The sequence below is a fragment of the Homalodisca vitripennis genome, chromosome 1 (assembly GCF_021130785.1).
Source record: "Homalodisca vitripennis isolate AUS2020 chromosome 1, UT_GWSS_2.1, whole genome shotgun sequence".
NCBI lineage: Eukaryota > Metazoa > Arthropoda > Insecta > Hemiptera > Cicadellidae > Homalodisca > Homalodisca vitripennis.
In genome coordinates, this window is record NC_060207.1 from 186,311,460 (window position 1) to 186,324,613 (window position 13,154).

The 13,154-nt window shown below is 33.9% G+C and overlaps 3 protein-coding genes across 3 annotated transcripts in view; 2 read left to right on the forward strand and 1 right to left on the reverse strand.

Annotated features, from left to right (window-relative positions):
* Positions 1-415: 415 nt before the first annotated feature.
* On the reverse strand, positions 416-1,542 carry LOC124354227. The gene is made up of 3 exons (XM_046804535.1): positions 1,328-1,542; positions 908-1,013; positions 416-792 (listed from the first exon to the last, which is right to left on the reverse strand). Exons 1-3 carry the CDS (start codon positions 1,511-1,513, stop codon positions 416-418), a joined length of 669 nt encoding a protein of 222 aa, XP_046660491.1. The 5' UTR covers positions 1,514-1,542.
* Positions 1,543-5,182: 3,640 nt separating this feature from the next.
* On the forward strand, positions 5,183-6,517 carry LOC124354236 (gustatory receptor for sugar taste 64f-like). Its single transcript, XM_046804548.1, has one exon. It carries the CDS (start codon positions 5,183-5,185, stop codon positions 6,515-6,517), a length of 1,335 nt encoding a protein of 444 aa, XP_046660504.1.
* Positions 6,518-10,848: 4,331 nt separating this feature from the next.
* The window catches only part of LOC124352896 (neuropeptide Y receptor type 2-like), a 34,652-nt gene continuing 32,346 nt past the window's right edge, over positions 10,849-13,154 (forward strand). The window contains exon 1 of the mRNA XM_046802624.1: positions 10,849-11,284. Coding sequence (XP_046658580.1) covers positions 10,928-11,284 — 357 coding nt within the window. The 5' untranslated portion in view covers positions 10,849-10,927. The remainder of the gene's footprint in view (positions 11,285-13,154) is intronic.

Below are 13,154 nucleotides of genomic sequence, written 5' to 3' on the forward strand. Positions count from 1 at the left end.
GAACGAGACGTAAAGAAATCTTCATTCAAGACCATTTTATTACGCCTCGGTGTGAAAATTTCATGAACACTAGCACAAGAAAGGTAACGTTCGACCCCGTGTTACCGATGAAGATGTGCGGAGTGTTCAAAAGTTATTTGTGAACAGTCCAAAAAATCCCACGAGGTGTGCAGCACCCTTACTATCTAGAGACTCAAGCGTGTCACTTATTGTAAATCATATCTATAGTCTATGATTCAGCTGATCTAATAATCTATCTGACATAACGCAGTACATGATATAAATACTTTTTACGTGAAAATCTTAGTAGGTGGAGACTATATAATTTGTTTGATATAATAACTAATGAAGGACATCTACAGGCATAAAGCAAGAGTTTGTGAAATTATTCTAAATTACAATAAAAGATCACAGATTAACGGGATGACTCCGAGTAGGTAGCTCCCTTTAAACCGTTGCAAAACTGTGTCATGTTTGAGGGTACCTTGTAATATACCAAAGATCCAAATTGCAATAACACAATTTCATAAGTGACAATAGTCCCGGCCACAGTTAACATGAATGATTTTGTGATTGAAAAATAATTACAACCCGTAATTACTGTATTGTACTGACAGGCTTGTACTTGGAATCTCGCCACGTCGGTGTTGTAGGACTCGGCGGGTACAGAGAAGAGGATCTTCGCAGGAACTTTGCTCTCCTGATGTAATGCAGAAGCTGAGTGTGAGGTTATGATGAAGCAGCCGACCATATACACAAGCTTGAAAAGATCAGAGATCCGATTCATATCACCTGCCGGCGAAAATATTCTTAATAACGCTGAAGTTATGAAGTATAATGGTGATCCAAAACAGAAAACGTTCATCCAACTAAGGTACTGGTCAACTTGTTTGGACAGGTTGCTCACACTGTTGTAACTCTCTCTCATGTAGAGCCAGAAACCTTTTGGATTCCTCTTGTGTTGTGACTGAATTAATCTTGTGTTGATTCGCCTGAAGTATAAGCAGATTGACCTGGACAACAAGATTACATTGAGGTCCATGAGCATCCACACCATCTTTTCTTGAAGATGGATAAAGGTAAGGACAACGCATTTCCACACAGAGAAGGACGTTATGGAAAATAAATAAAAATGCATATTGACCATTGTCAAATTGACAATCTCTAAAAAGGATTGACCGCACTGCAAACCTACCTCTAGGCTTCGAAGATAGTCCATACCAGTGTATATTAGAGTGGCAGCCAAGTAAACATTAATTATGGAATTAAAATCCTCTCCAGAATCATTAGCAGTTCTATGATTATGAAACAGAGGACTCAACTTTACCTCTACAGTGTTCCATTGCTTAACCAAATCAGGCCACTGGCTAGCTTGCTTTAGGAACACCATCTTCACTGATATCACCATTAGAGACCTCAATAAATGTTCCGTAACAGTGTAATAGTTTATGTTCTTTTTTAGAACAACGCCACACTTTATCAAAAAAAGAATGATTGATGCAGTTATTGACATCAGACATAAGACTCTAGCGTTACATTTCCAAGAACGTTCTCCCATACTTGACTGGCCATCTTCTTTAACACCCTGTACAGGAAAAAGGAGACACCACCGAGTAATCGAAAAATATTTCTTAAGCTGCATGCTGATAGAACTGTTTTCATTGTCTCCACCATATTCTTTGTGGACTTCAGCAACTCTCATAAAGCTAATATCGTTTAAATTCTTCCGTTTCACACTAGTACAAAGAACATTTCGCAGATTGGATGTTTCATGAGAATCTGGAACATTCTGTTGTAATAATCCTGGAAGGTCCATTTCTAACACCTTGTGTTTACTCTGGTATTAGGTTTTGTACCTCGTAACTCCTCTTGCTATACCTAATTAAATTGAGACATTGATGATATTGAAACTTGTAAAGATAAACTTACATACTTATCTCCTGACAAATGTTTTAATTTAACTGTCAATAAACTGGATTTTGAAGAGAATATACTTAATGGCCTTCTGATGACCTGACAGGTTCAATTCATCGAACGGTGAAACTGTTGTCAACAATGTTTCATACATTACGATTTATTTCGTTATCTTAGTATGTTATCTATTTTGTTTACTTTTTAATGTCACATTTAATATACGAAAATTTAATATTTAAATCATATTGGCTTTTTTCTACAGGAAAAATAATGTTATATGCCTAAATAATGTGTAATAATCAGATTTGAAATAGCAGTTTACCTAAACCACTGTATTCTATCTCGCGGAATGCAATGGTTCCTTTATTTTCTCTTGAAAATATACTAAAAATGTTTTTGACTCATTTTTAACTTTAATAAACTCAAGCCCTAATTAGTAACACGTCAATACCAATTAGCTGGGTGCACTAGTAAATATTATTTACACATTTCATTATTCCACTTATGTAATTGTTTTGTAAATCTGTTAATGTTATTGACACCTTAAAATTGTATAAGTTTTAATTTTAATTTTAATGTCCAATACGTAAGTGTAAATTTCAGGTATGCTATAAAACTTTATATATTAATATTTTAAGAATTGTAATAACCGTTGCACCTTCAGTATAATTTGGTTGTTAGAGAATGTATGAAGGAAACCTATCAAAATTGTATTACTCTTTACTTGCTCATCTTATAATATTATTGTAGAATGTTTAATATATATATATATATATATATATATATATATATATATATATATATATTGAACACGCATCCAGCTTGAAGGGCACTTTACAGTGAATAAATTATTACAATTAAAAAAAGGATTACTAGCTTTACAGAAATATGATCATTTTAAATCTGAAGCGATTGATATTGTGAAAACTCTCTGAACATTTCACACATGAAACTATCTATAAACGAGCTGCCTAAACGCGGACACTATTGACAATTCAAAATAAACACATTTTTAAGTTATAATGCATATATTTTTAAATATTTAAAGTTTATTTATATAAATAAAACGCATAAATATACATATTTTGGCTGTAAATCCAAAAACGTATTTATTAATACTAGCATTTGCCCGCTGCTTCGCACGAAATTTCCCGTTGAAAAGAGTACACTTTTTCTATCACATTCTAAACATTGCTAAAATAATTGATAGTCGTTCCTTCGTGAGCCTCTTGGGCGCATTATGAAGGTATGTACCATATTCCTGCCTCTACCTTTCGTGGTTTTTTCTATGTGTTGATAAGTTATTCAGAACAATTAATGTATATGTATGAATCTCTGTAAACTAATTAGGTTATAAAGAATCAAATTCGGTCTGTTAAAATTAATTTTCTGTCTAAGATATTTCCAGTATTATTTAGGAGTGTGCCTTCAAGAAAATGTATCAAATAAACCCAATTTCGATCATAAAGCGTCTTCTTTCGGCTTTTTTCATTTGCCTTCGATGTAACCAAATTCGATTACCTTATGTGCAAAAATTCACGGATTTGTACAATGAGGTTGTTTTCATAATAGCGTTTAATAGTATTTTCATTGCATTTGATAGTTTATTGATCATTGGTGCTATCTGAATTTAAAATTAGGCAATGACGTCTTTTATGCAACCTGCATTACACTACTGATCAAGCACTTTACAATAAAAATTTTCTAAATTTTAAATGTAAACAAATCTGTCTGCCTCTTTGATGAACTTCAGCTGAAAGTATTAACAGCTGTTAAGTATCAGTTCGCTTTGTATTACGTGTCGTAGCGCAGTCTGTCAGATCCAATATAAAACGCTCCAAAATCAACAATTTATAAAAAAAAATTAATTAAATAAACTATTTAAATCGGACAAAATTGTGAATCTATACCATTCTCGAATTCCACTGAATACACAAAAAATTTCATCAAAATCGGTCCAATAGTTTCTGAGTCTATAGAGGACACACAACACACAAACATTCATTTATATATATATATATATATATATATATATATATATATATATATATATATTTGTTACTGTTTTAATCGTATCGATTGCCATTTTCACGGGTAAAACATTTAAGAAATTATGTTTTTAAACTTCAATGTAATTCAGACATAATAAAATATATTACGTTTTGTGTTATAAGGAAGAAATGTTCATTCCAATTTTCTTTCATTATCCCTACAGAAATTATGATTTTTTAAACTAATTCAATTACATTCTTTATTATAAAACTATCCGTTCACTTCATGCAGGGGTAAAATGTGTATCTAACTACTAAGAAGACTTCTAGTGGGGATAGCACTAAAATTATCTGAGTGTATACATATTGAGTGTTTCCTAAGCTTCGATATTTTATTTTTTAATCAAAGGGTTGGAATTAAATTAAAATAAAAGTAAACCGTTGCCAATGTTCCAAACGTTTTATATTCAGAATTAGGAGTTCAATGTTTTAATAGAGGTCCTTGATGAAAATCGATTTCTCAACTTAAAAAGAAAAGCACATATGTGATGAAAAATTTAGCTAGATAAAATTAAAAGTTTACAACATAAAAAATAGTCAATGGAAAATTGTCCTTAAAAATTTAAGGCAGAACTTTTTAGTGAATTTTATTCGAAATTTAATTCTACATCTAAATTCCTCCTGTTAATTAAATTGAATGTTGTATCAATTTACTTTTCAAATTCCAATCAATCCAGAATTGCTGACAAGATCAACCTCTCCTTTTTTATGATATTCATTTTCTATTTCTTTAAAATATTCTCTTTAAAAATCTCCCCTGCAATAATATTTTTTAAATCCATTGTATTTCAATGGAACAGTAAAAATGTTCAATTAATGACTTAAATGACCCTGAATATGGGTTAAAACTGTTACTTTATGAAATAAAGCAATATGCTATTATTTGGATACACGTTAGACACACATTTTACAGGTAAATGACAGTATCAAGATAAGCTATCAGATTAAAAATTAGGAGAAACCTTGAAGCAACCAATTGATTGACAACACAATTACTCCAATATTCTCAACACACATTTATATCTTCTTTAATAAGCACTATCTGACTATCAGATTCAGTTCCACAGTTGATATTCATTTATAGTGACATGAATTTGTGCAAAAGACTGCAATAACTAAACTTCTGCTTAAAGGGCTTCAAAATGTTCGTACCAGGGGTGTTGGCAAACGAATTTCCTATTTCTTATGAAACAAGCAATGCGCAAGATGTTGACTATATGGTTCTAGGCCAAAAAGATAGAAGTAATCGTATGTTAATAGATGACGCAGCCCAGAAAGAGGGCAGTGAAGTAGATGACGACTATCCTTCTATTAGCAAGCAACTCAGAAGATACTTTTCGATTGCTCACTGGTGTTTACTTTTTCCTGTGGATGGTGTTACTAAAGAAGATGGGCATGATGTAAGATTTTCATGGACAAGTAATGCTACTATATTTAGTTTGTTGTCACTGGTTATATCGTCGTTTTCATTTTTGGCAGTTGTCTCTCAAGTTTTAAAGGACAACGTAAACTACTATAGGTATGCGAACAGTCTCATTAGTTCCCTGGTTTCGGTATTGCTAAAAGTTGTGTTCCTAATGCAAGCCCGACATTGGCCAGCTATGATCAAGCAATGGGCTTCGGTGGAACGGAAATTAAAGCCTTTGTTTGAAGATTTGTCCAAACACGAGAAGTCTGTAGGTGATTATAATATGATAATGAACGTTTACTTGGCTGCTACTCTTATACTTATAGTGACACATTATCTTCTTAGCCTAGAGCTAGCATTGCAATGCAGTGAATCTTTTTTTGAAGTTTTTAATTTAACAATTGCAGAAGCCTATTTTGATATGTACTCCGCCACGTCTTTCTCCTTGTGGAAGGCGATTATTCCCACGGTACTTCATGTTCAGGAAAGGCTCATTTGGATGCTCATGGACCTCTATGTGATCTTGTTGTCCAGATCGATCTGTTCCTACTTCGTCCGGATCAACCAGAGATTGATCAAAGTCCAACACAAAAGTATGCCGACAAGTTTCTGGCTGTTCATGAGAGAGAGCTACAACAGTGTGACCTTCTTGACTAAACAACTTGACAGTCACTTGGCTTGGATGAATCTTTACTGCTTTGGGTCACCGCTGTTTTTCATAACCTCAGCGATACTGGAGACATTTTCAGCCAAGAGCGTTCTTAAGGGCGTGGCAGATCTGTACAAATTGGTTTATGTGATCGGTCGCTTCATCATAACCTCACACTCAGCATCTGCCTTGCACGACGAGAGCAAGGTTCCTGTACAGATCCTCTTCTCTGTGCCTGCCGAGTCCTACAACACAGAGGTGGCAAGATTCCAGACACAAACCTTACACTGTGATACCGCACTCACTGGCTGTAATTATTTTTCTATCACAAGATCCTTCATGTTGACTGTAGCTGGAACTATTGTCACTTATGAAGTAATATTACTGCAATTTGGGTCAGTTGAATTTTACTATAGAGCTAAAAATATGACTGAAGCGTGCAACATCTTACTAACGACTATATATTCTGGAGATAGTCGTATTGCGTCCAATTAATTTTAATACACTTTAGTGTAATATTCTAATTGTTTCATGGATTCACGTAGGTATTGTTTATTGAGCACCTTAGAATACAATTGTTTTTAGTAGATATACGAGTACAAGAAGTGGTAATAATGATTTGGATAAAATAGAAGAAACCGTTATCTGATACGGAAATATAGGATTTCATGCTTTGGCTTATAGAATACGAGTATTTTGCATATCAAGAACACAGTTATGTTAAGGGGTGTCGGACAGGCCTATCTATCCCATGCTATTTTGTTGATTTTTAGGAACACATTTATCCAAAACTATCTGACTTAGGATGCTGCAATTTTTTTTATTTTAAAGTAAATGTATTTAAGTGTTGTATGAACGGAGGGTTTTTATTAAAGTATTAATTTATATTTTTTACAGATTTTAAAACTTTTTTAAAAATTACGATGGAAAAAAATGATTTAAAAATTGTGCAAAAATAGGTATTAATATAAATGATTTTAATGATCTCTCTGTTTAAAATGTAAAGCTATAAAATAGAAACAAATTTAAAAAAAATTAAGATGATATCTTTTGTGGTTCTTGAGATATATGTTCCTAAAATAAAAAAAAACGCAAGTTTTCGGGAAATCGCATTTTAATGTTTTTAAGAACTGATGTAAACAAAAAACTTACAATCAATGCATTCCAGCTCCATATGTTGGATTGTCTGGGTCCTCCATCTCTTCATAAGTGTCTTCTAGTCTCTTTTTAGCTAAGGCAAGCTGCTTACTGCACTTTTTTCCATTTCGTGCATCGCTTTCTCTGCTTTTTTACCCTTAGCTCATCCAGCGACTTCATTACCACAATGCATTGATTGCCTGGGAACATTCCTAGTTTCTCTAAAACTTCTAATCTAACTATGTTACCTTTATTAAAGGTGGCAATAGCTTCATATACACCAAATTGTAGAGTTTTCTTCATGACGAATGTTGTCTTTGGGATCCTTGTCCATATAATATTATTCAATGACTCGTTAGGATTTTGAGTTCCTTTGTGCAGGCATTTTCGTAGCAATTCTCGGTTTGACAAATCTCTGAAAATGGGTTCAATTTCCTCCATTACTGCTAAAGGTAAGTGGGTGTGAGCAGCATGGTCATACATTGTATTTTCAGCTATCGCTCGCTGGTATTTACACCAACTTTCGTCACCGTTTGGACATAAACCGTCAAAATTGGCGCTGCATCACTCTACTAATATGCTTATAGAAAAATAACTAATAGACAAAAATCTATAAATGTGGTATGAAAAGAAAGCTAAAATCACAAGCTTTAAAATTACATAAAAAAATATATTTTTTTGCGAAAATTCATGTCCGACCCCCCAAAGTTGTTGTCTCAGTGTCTTCAAGTCGCCTTCTACTTGATATACTGCTTCACAGGCCTCAAGGGTTAAGGCTTAGTTTTTCTTCTTTTATTGTCCTTCTTGTGTAGAAATCTTATACTGCCAACTCCCACGTCTTTTTAATTTGTACACAATATTTTCATAATATGAACAACTTATTGTTCAAATCTAGCAGAATAGATTTTAATTTTTGGATTATAACTAATGTCAGATCCTCTCATTAAAATTGCTGAGTTCTACCATTCCATGATCCATAAACCTATAAACATTCGTATTTGATCACTCTTTTGGATGGGGACTAGAAATCCTCTCTATCCTATAATATGTTTTCGTTTTAGTTAATGATCTCAAAAACTCTAACCTCACTTGTACCAATGTTACTTGCCTTCTGTACCTGAGTGATCTTAGTCTTTAGTACAGCTTTCAGATAGTATTATTAATTTATTTATATAATTCTTCAATCTGATGACATAAAACTTTTGGAAATGTTTTACGTATATCGGATGATGTATTAATATATAATTAGAAATAATGCAATCAATGTATAAATGAAAATAAATACACGTTTTTTCTTTCTTCGCCTCAGTTTAACAGAACCCTATTACCATTCCCGAATCTTCAAATTCATGGAACTTAATTAAGGTTAAAACGATCAAACAGTCTTTTTGAAAAAGTTTACAAGTAGTGGATTACAAAAGCACTCATGTACAAAAGTTTTCATGTAAACTAATAGTTTTCTTCGTTTTTTGAACAAATTAACGAAGCTGTACAACACAGTTAAATATTTAAATGTAGTATCTAGGCTTAAATGTATAGAAGCCCATAAGCATATTTTATTTCAACATATTACTTTTATTTTAAGGACAACATTTTATATTTAGCTACAAGAATATTAATTATTCAACGATAGACTAAAAATTAATTATTGGAGTGTATGCTTGTTTCCAGGACTCATTATAAAACAATATAAAGTGTATGATTTATTATTGATTGCAATCCATCTACAATTGTTATGTAAGAGAGGAATTTTTTATACGAAAAAATAAGTTTCACGTAATTTTAACAAAAAGATTCTTTTCCAATTTTTTTATATGCACATAAACGATTTTAAAGATTTTGAAATTGTTCATTAATTTTATGTACTCGACTATGATCGAATGCTTACTAATGCTGTAATAATTCCATATATCTTTAATAGAATGAGTCATGGAGCACAGACATTAACAAACAAAGTGATAGGATTTCAGATCCAGCTGTCATAGATTTAGTTTTTCTGCTTTGTTTGCTCAAGACGTCAGGCACTGACATGAGAACACAACACACAGCTGACACGGCCTGAAGATATACGGAGAATTCCAACTCAACAGTATTATTGTAATATAATATAATATTTTATACAATGGGTTGGATAAATGTCAACTTAATATTGAGGTAGAAGATTGATGAGCTTAAGGTGATGTACATGAAATATTGAAACTAATTTCATATTTTAGACCCAACTCCAAGAGTATTTTTCATATTACTGCCACATGGTAGTTTATGTTTTCCCTATAAAACACAAATTATATTCATGTTATATTGGTACACAATAATTTTTTATATTGGTATTGAGAACAGAAATATTTTACGTGACCGTATTATTCTTTACGGTAGTAGAGGTAACAAGGCAGAATAACGCCAGACCAATGCCGCGTTACAGACTGCGCTATATATAGAGTAACTTCCCTGGCTGGACATTGCATGTCAGTTAACTCGATGTTATCTCTGTATAAGTGTTAATATATTAACACTTATAAATTCAGCTAAAAACTTATAAATTAAATTCAGCTAAAAACTTGAAATGTTATAACATTACAAGTTTTTAGCTGAATTTGCTTTTGAGATAAAAATACAGGTAGAAGAGACCTATTTGCTAACCCCCTGAATGGTAGGTTTTACGCTCAAGCAGACGACTTAGGGAAACATGCTTACATCATGTGTATGTAGAAATGAAGATTCATGCAAATTTCAATTCTGCAGTTTAATTCATTCTTGAGATATCCCCCTCCTTATACTGATAGCTAAATTCTATGGACGGGCATGGACAGTCACCGAACTAGATGTTGCCTTTGTAAAAATGAATTTTAAAGAATAATTTCAAGCTAATAGCTCAATTCGTTCTCAACATAGCAAGCCGACATACTGACTTTATACAAGATATTTTGACAACCCCTGTTTATTCACTTATGTAATAAATATACGCAGACATTATATAAATCAAAGTATTTAATTGGCAACAGTCAAAACACAATTGAGAAAAATAAATCGGTTTAAAGTATTATAGAGTTTTATCTTTTGACACTTGTATTTATATCTGTACAGAATGCTATAAGAATAAATAACAAATCTATTCTATTATCAAAGTAGAGAACTTTTGATATTGAATTTCTTTATTTATATTTACCTTAAAAGTATTCTTATCTTTTATTTTTGAAAAAAAGACAACGTGTAATTTGTTCACCAGATCGAGTCCGGTGTTTTGTTATTTTGTTGTAAATGTGTTTTGCAATTTTAAATTTAATTTTTTGACATTAATTATACACATTATAAAAAAAATTCCTGATTGCTAAATTCAACTGAAACATCGCTAGTTCCATGCACAAATACAAACGTTGTATATAACACTGCAGATGGTTTTTATTTATTGCATAGAAGGGGTTATTATGGGGTGTTGTAAGACAAACATTGTTACTTCTTTAAAGCATCTACTTCTCGTAGTTACACGAGTAATACATCTGCAGCTGCTGTCGTGTTTGCAAATCACAGACAAGGGGCTATTGTAGCAGCAGAACGGGCTCTACTGAGACAAAACAGTCTGCGTCTGAAAGACCAGATTGACAATGATCGCTCTCTCAATCAGAGGTCGAGGAAAGGGTTGGTCAGAGGGTTAATCAGCTGCGCGGTGGCGGGAGAGGCGGAAGTGACGTCACGGCGTACAGCGTACACGAGGTGGCTGTGGCAGTGTGGCGCGCCAGGCGGACAAGTAGAGCCAGACGCCAGTGCGTCATGTTCGGTCACAGCGAGTGGAACGCGTCCTACTTGCTGGGGAACGACAGTGTGCGCGGCTGGGGCACTCGGTATTTCTTCACCTTCTACAGTGAGTTCGGGGACCGTCATGGTGCGGCGGGGGTGGAGGTGGCGATCCTCACCACCATCTTCATCACGTCTGTCGTCGCCAACCTCAGCATCGCCGCCGCCGTCCTCAGGTACCGCGAGATGCGGACCGTCACCAACTGCTTCCTCCTCAACCTCGCAGTGGCCGACTGTCTCTTCGTCATGGGTGTCCCCGCCGTCGCCCTGGCCAGGGTCTCGCCCCAGTGGCGACTGGGAGACCTCGTCTGTCGACTGCTGCCGTACTCCCAGGTGAGCCCAAGGTCCCGGATCCACCGACCTGTCATTTGCGGCCGTAAACCCCTCCGAGCCGTAAAACTCTTCCCGTTCGCGCGCTAAAGGTCGCACCCAGATTACCGCCACTATCTTGACACGTCGGAACGCCGCAGTGGCCGGGTTTCGAATCCGAGAAACACTATTTTCACAGGAATGGCTGTCTTTAGTTTTCAATGAACTGTTGTATAGAGATAACTGTTGTCACTTGAGGGAAGAAATAAGGAAGCCGGTTTTATATTCAATAATGTGTGTAATGCCTGTAATCAGCGCAGTCGGCCACTGAAGATGTAGTGAATTAGTTTCAGTTATCTGTCGCGGCAGGTGACTCTGGTTTAACAACGTTCTAAAGTTTCCGTACACAATGTTTATTTTTTACCTTGTCTCTACAAATAAGGTATAATTCAATAATGATCTGTAATTTTGTAAATGCTACTGTTGGATGGACTGTTGATGAACTACCAAACATGTTTTCTCTGGCATTTCACTCAATTATGGAGTGAACTGTGTGGCAATAACTTGTAGATATCAGGAATAATAATAAAAGTCCATTGTAAACCCAAGCCATCCATTACATATAATTTTTTCATGTGAAATGTATTGTTTGCCATGTAGCCAGCCATGAGTTATACTCGAAGTTATAATTAATATTTCTGCTGCAACATTAATTTTCCTCGTAAAAGAACAGCTGATGGAGCAGGTATCAAACAGCTGATCACAACGAATATCTCCCTGGCAACCATTAACGACAGTATAAACCTTACTCCTATATATTACAGGTTGTTTTAAAAAACTTAAAACGACAAAAAAAGTATGTTTAAGGGAATATCCAGCCAAATTCTTCTCCACAACATGGGACTTATCTCAAATTATGATTAAATAATTAGACACTGTCATTATTTAAAGGTTTGGTTAGGTGAAGCATAAATAGTTTATTTTTATTTTTCTACCTATAGCTCAACGAAAAATTTATATTTTAAAGATGTTTATCTTATAATACTTTGAATCTGTAGTAACAATAAACTAATATAGTGACAAAACGCCTGCAAGTTCATGGGCATTGATTTTTCGTGGCTGTCTCTTAGACACATTTTGGACGTAATTTATCATATAATTTACTTATAGCTTAGGACAAAGTTTTTTAAAGTTGAGGTCAACAAACGCATCACATAATCTTTTGCTTAAGAGTGTCGAGAAAAGAGGTTTGCTTAAATATTCAATACACTTACATTATTAAGCTAAAATTGTATTATTAAATTTAGGTTTTGACTTCAAATGGAGACAACATTTATTTCAAATACTGGAACGATGTTAAGTCATGTCAGTGGTGTAGTGTGTGTAAGCATAAAATGCTGTCAAAAATAAATGATTATTATTATGATTGCATATTGTAACAAAAGCAAAACAAGGTATACTAAAACAATTACGTACTTTGTTCATATTAAGAATCTACACTTAACTTAATTGATTTAATTCTGTATTCATTCTGTAATCATGACCAACACTCTATAACACGCGCAACAAACATAATGATATTAAAGTGTTAAAGAACTAAAACGTGATCAATCTTATAATTCTGTCATATTAAATTAAAACAACACTTCACATTGTGCAGACACTATTTTATTGAAACCTGACTAATAAATAGTATTGGTTTTAGTAAATAGTTTGATTCTTAGTAAATATCTGATTTGTTTGATTAAAAGATTTTTGGCTGAACTTTAGTGAAACCCACCACTCGAGGGGCTGGAAAATACCAGTAATTTTCTGTCTGTCTGTCCGCACGTTATCTCGAGAACGAATTGACCTATAGACTTGAAATTTTGCATGCAACCTCAATGAAACCTGT

Excerpts from the sequence above, each read along its gene's own strand:
- LOC124354227 (XM_046804535.1), bottom strand. The coding sequence starts at position 1,513 with ATGTCAATAACTGCATCAATCATTCTTTTTTTGATAAAGTGTGGCGTT. Across the intron at positions 1,014-1,327 it reads AGCAATGGAACACTGTAGAG|GTCAATCTGCTTATACTTCA; the intron begins GTAAAGTTGAGT and ends CTTGTTGTCCAG. Across the intron at positions 793-907 it reads TGAGAGAGAGTTACAACAGT|GTGATATGAATCGGATCTCT; the intron begins GTGAGCAACCTG and ends TTTCGCCGGCAG.
- LOC124354236 (XM_046804548.1), top strand. The coding sequence starts at position 5,183 with ATGGTTCTAGGCCAAAAAGATAGAAGTAATCGTATGTTAATAGATGAC.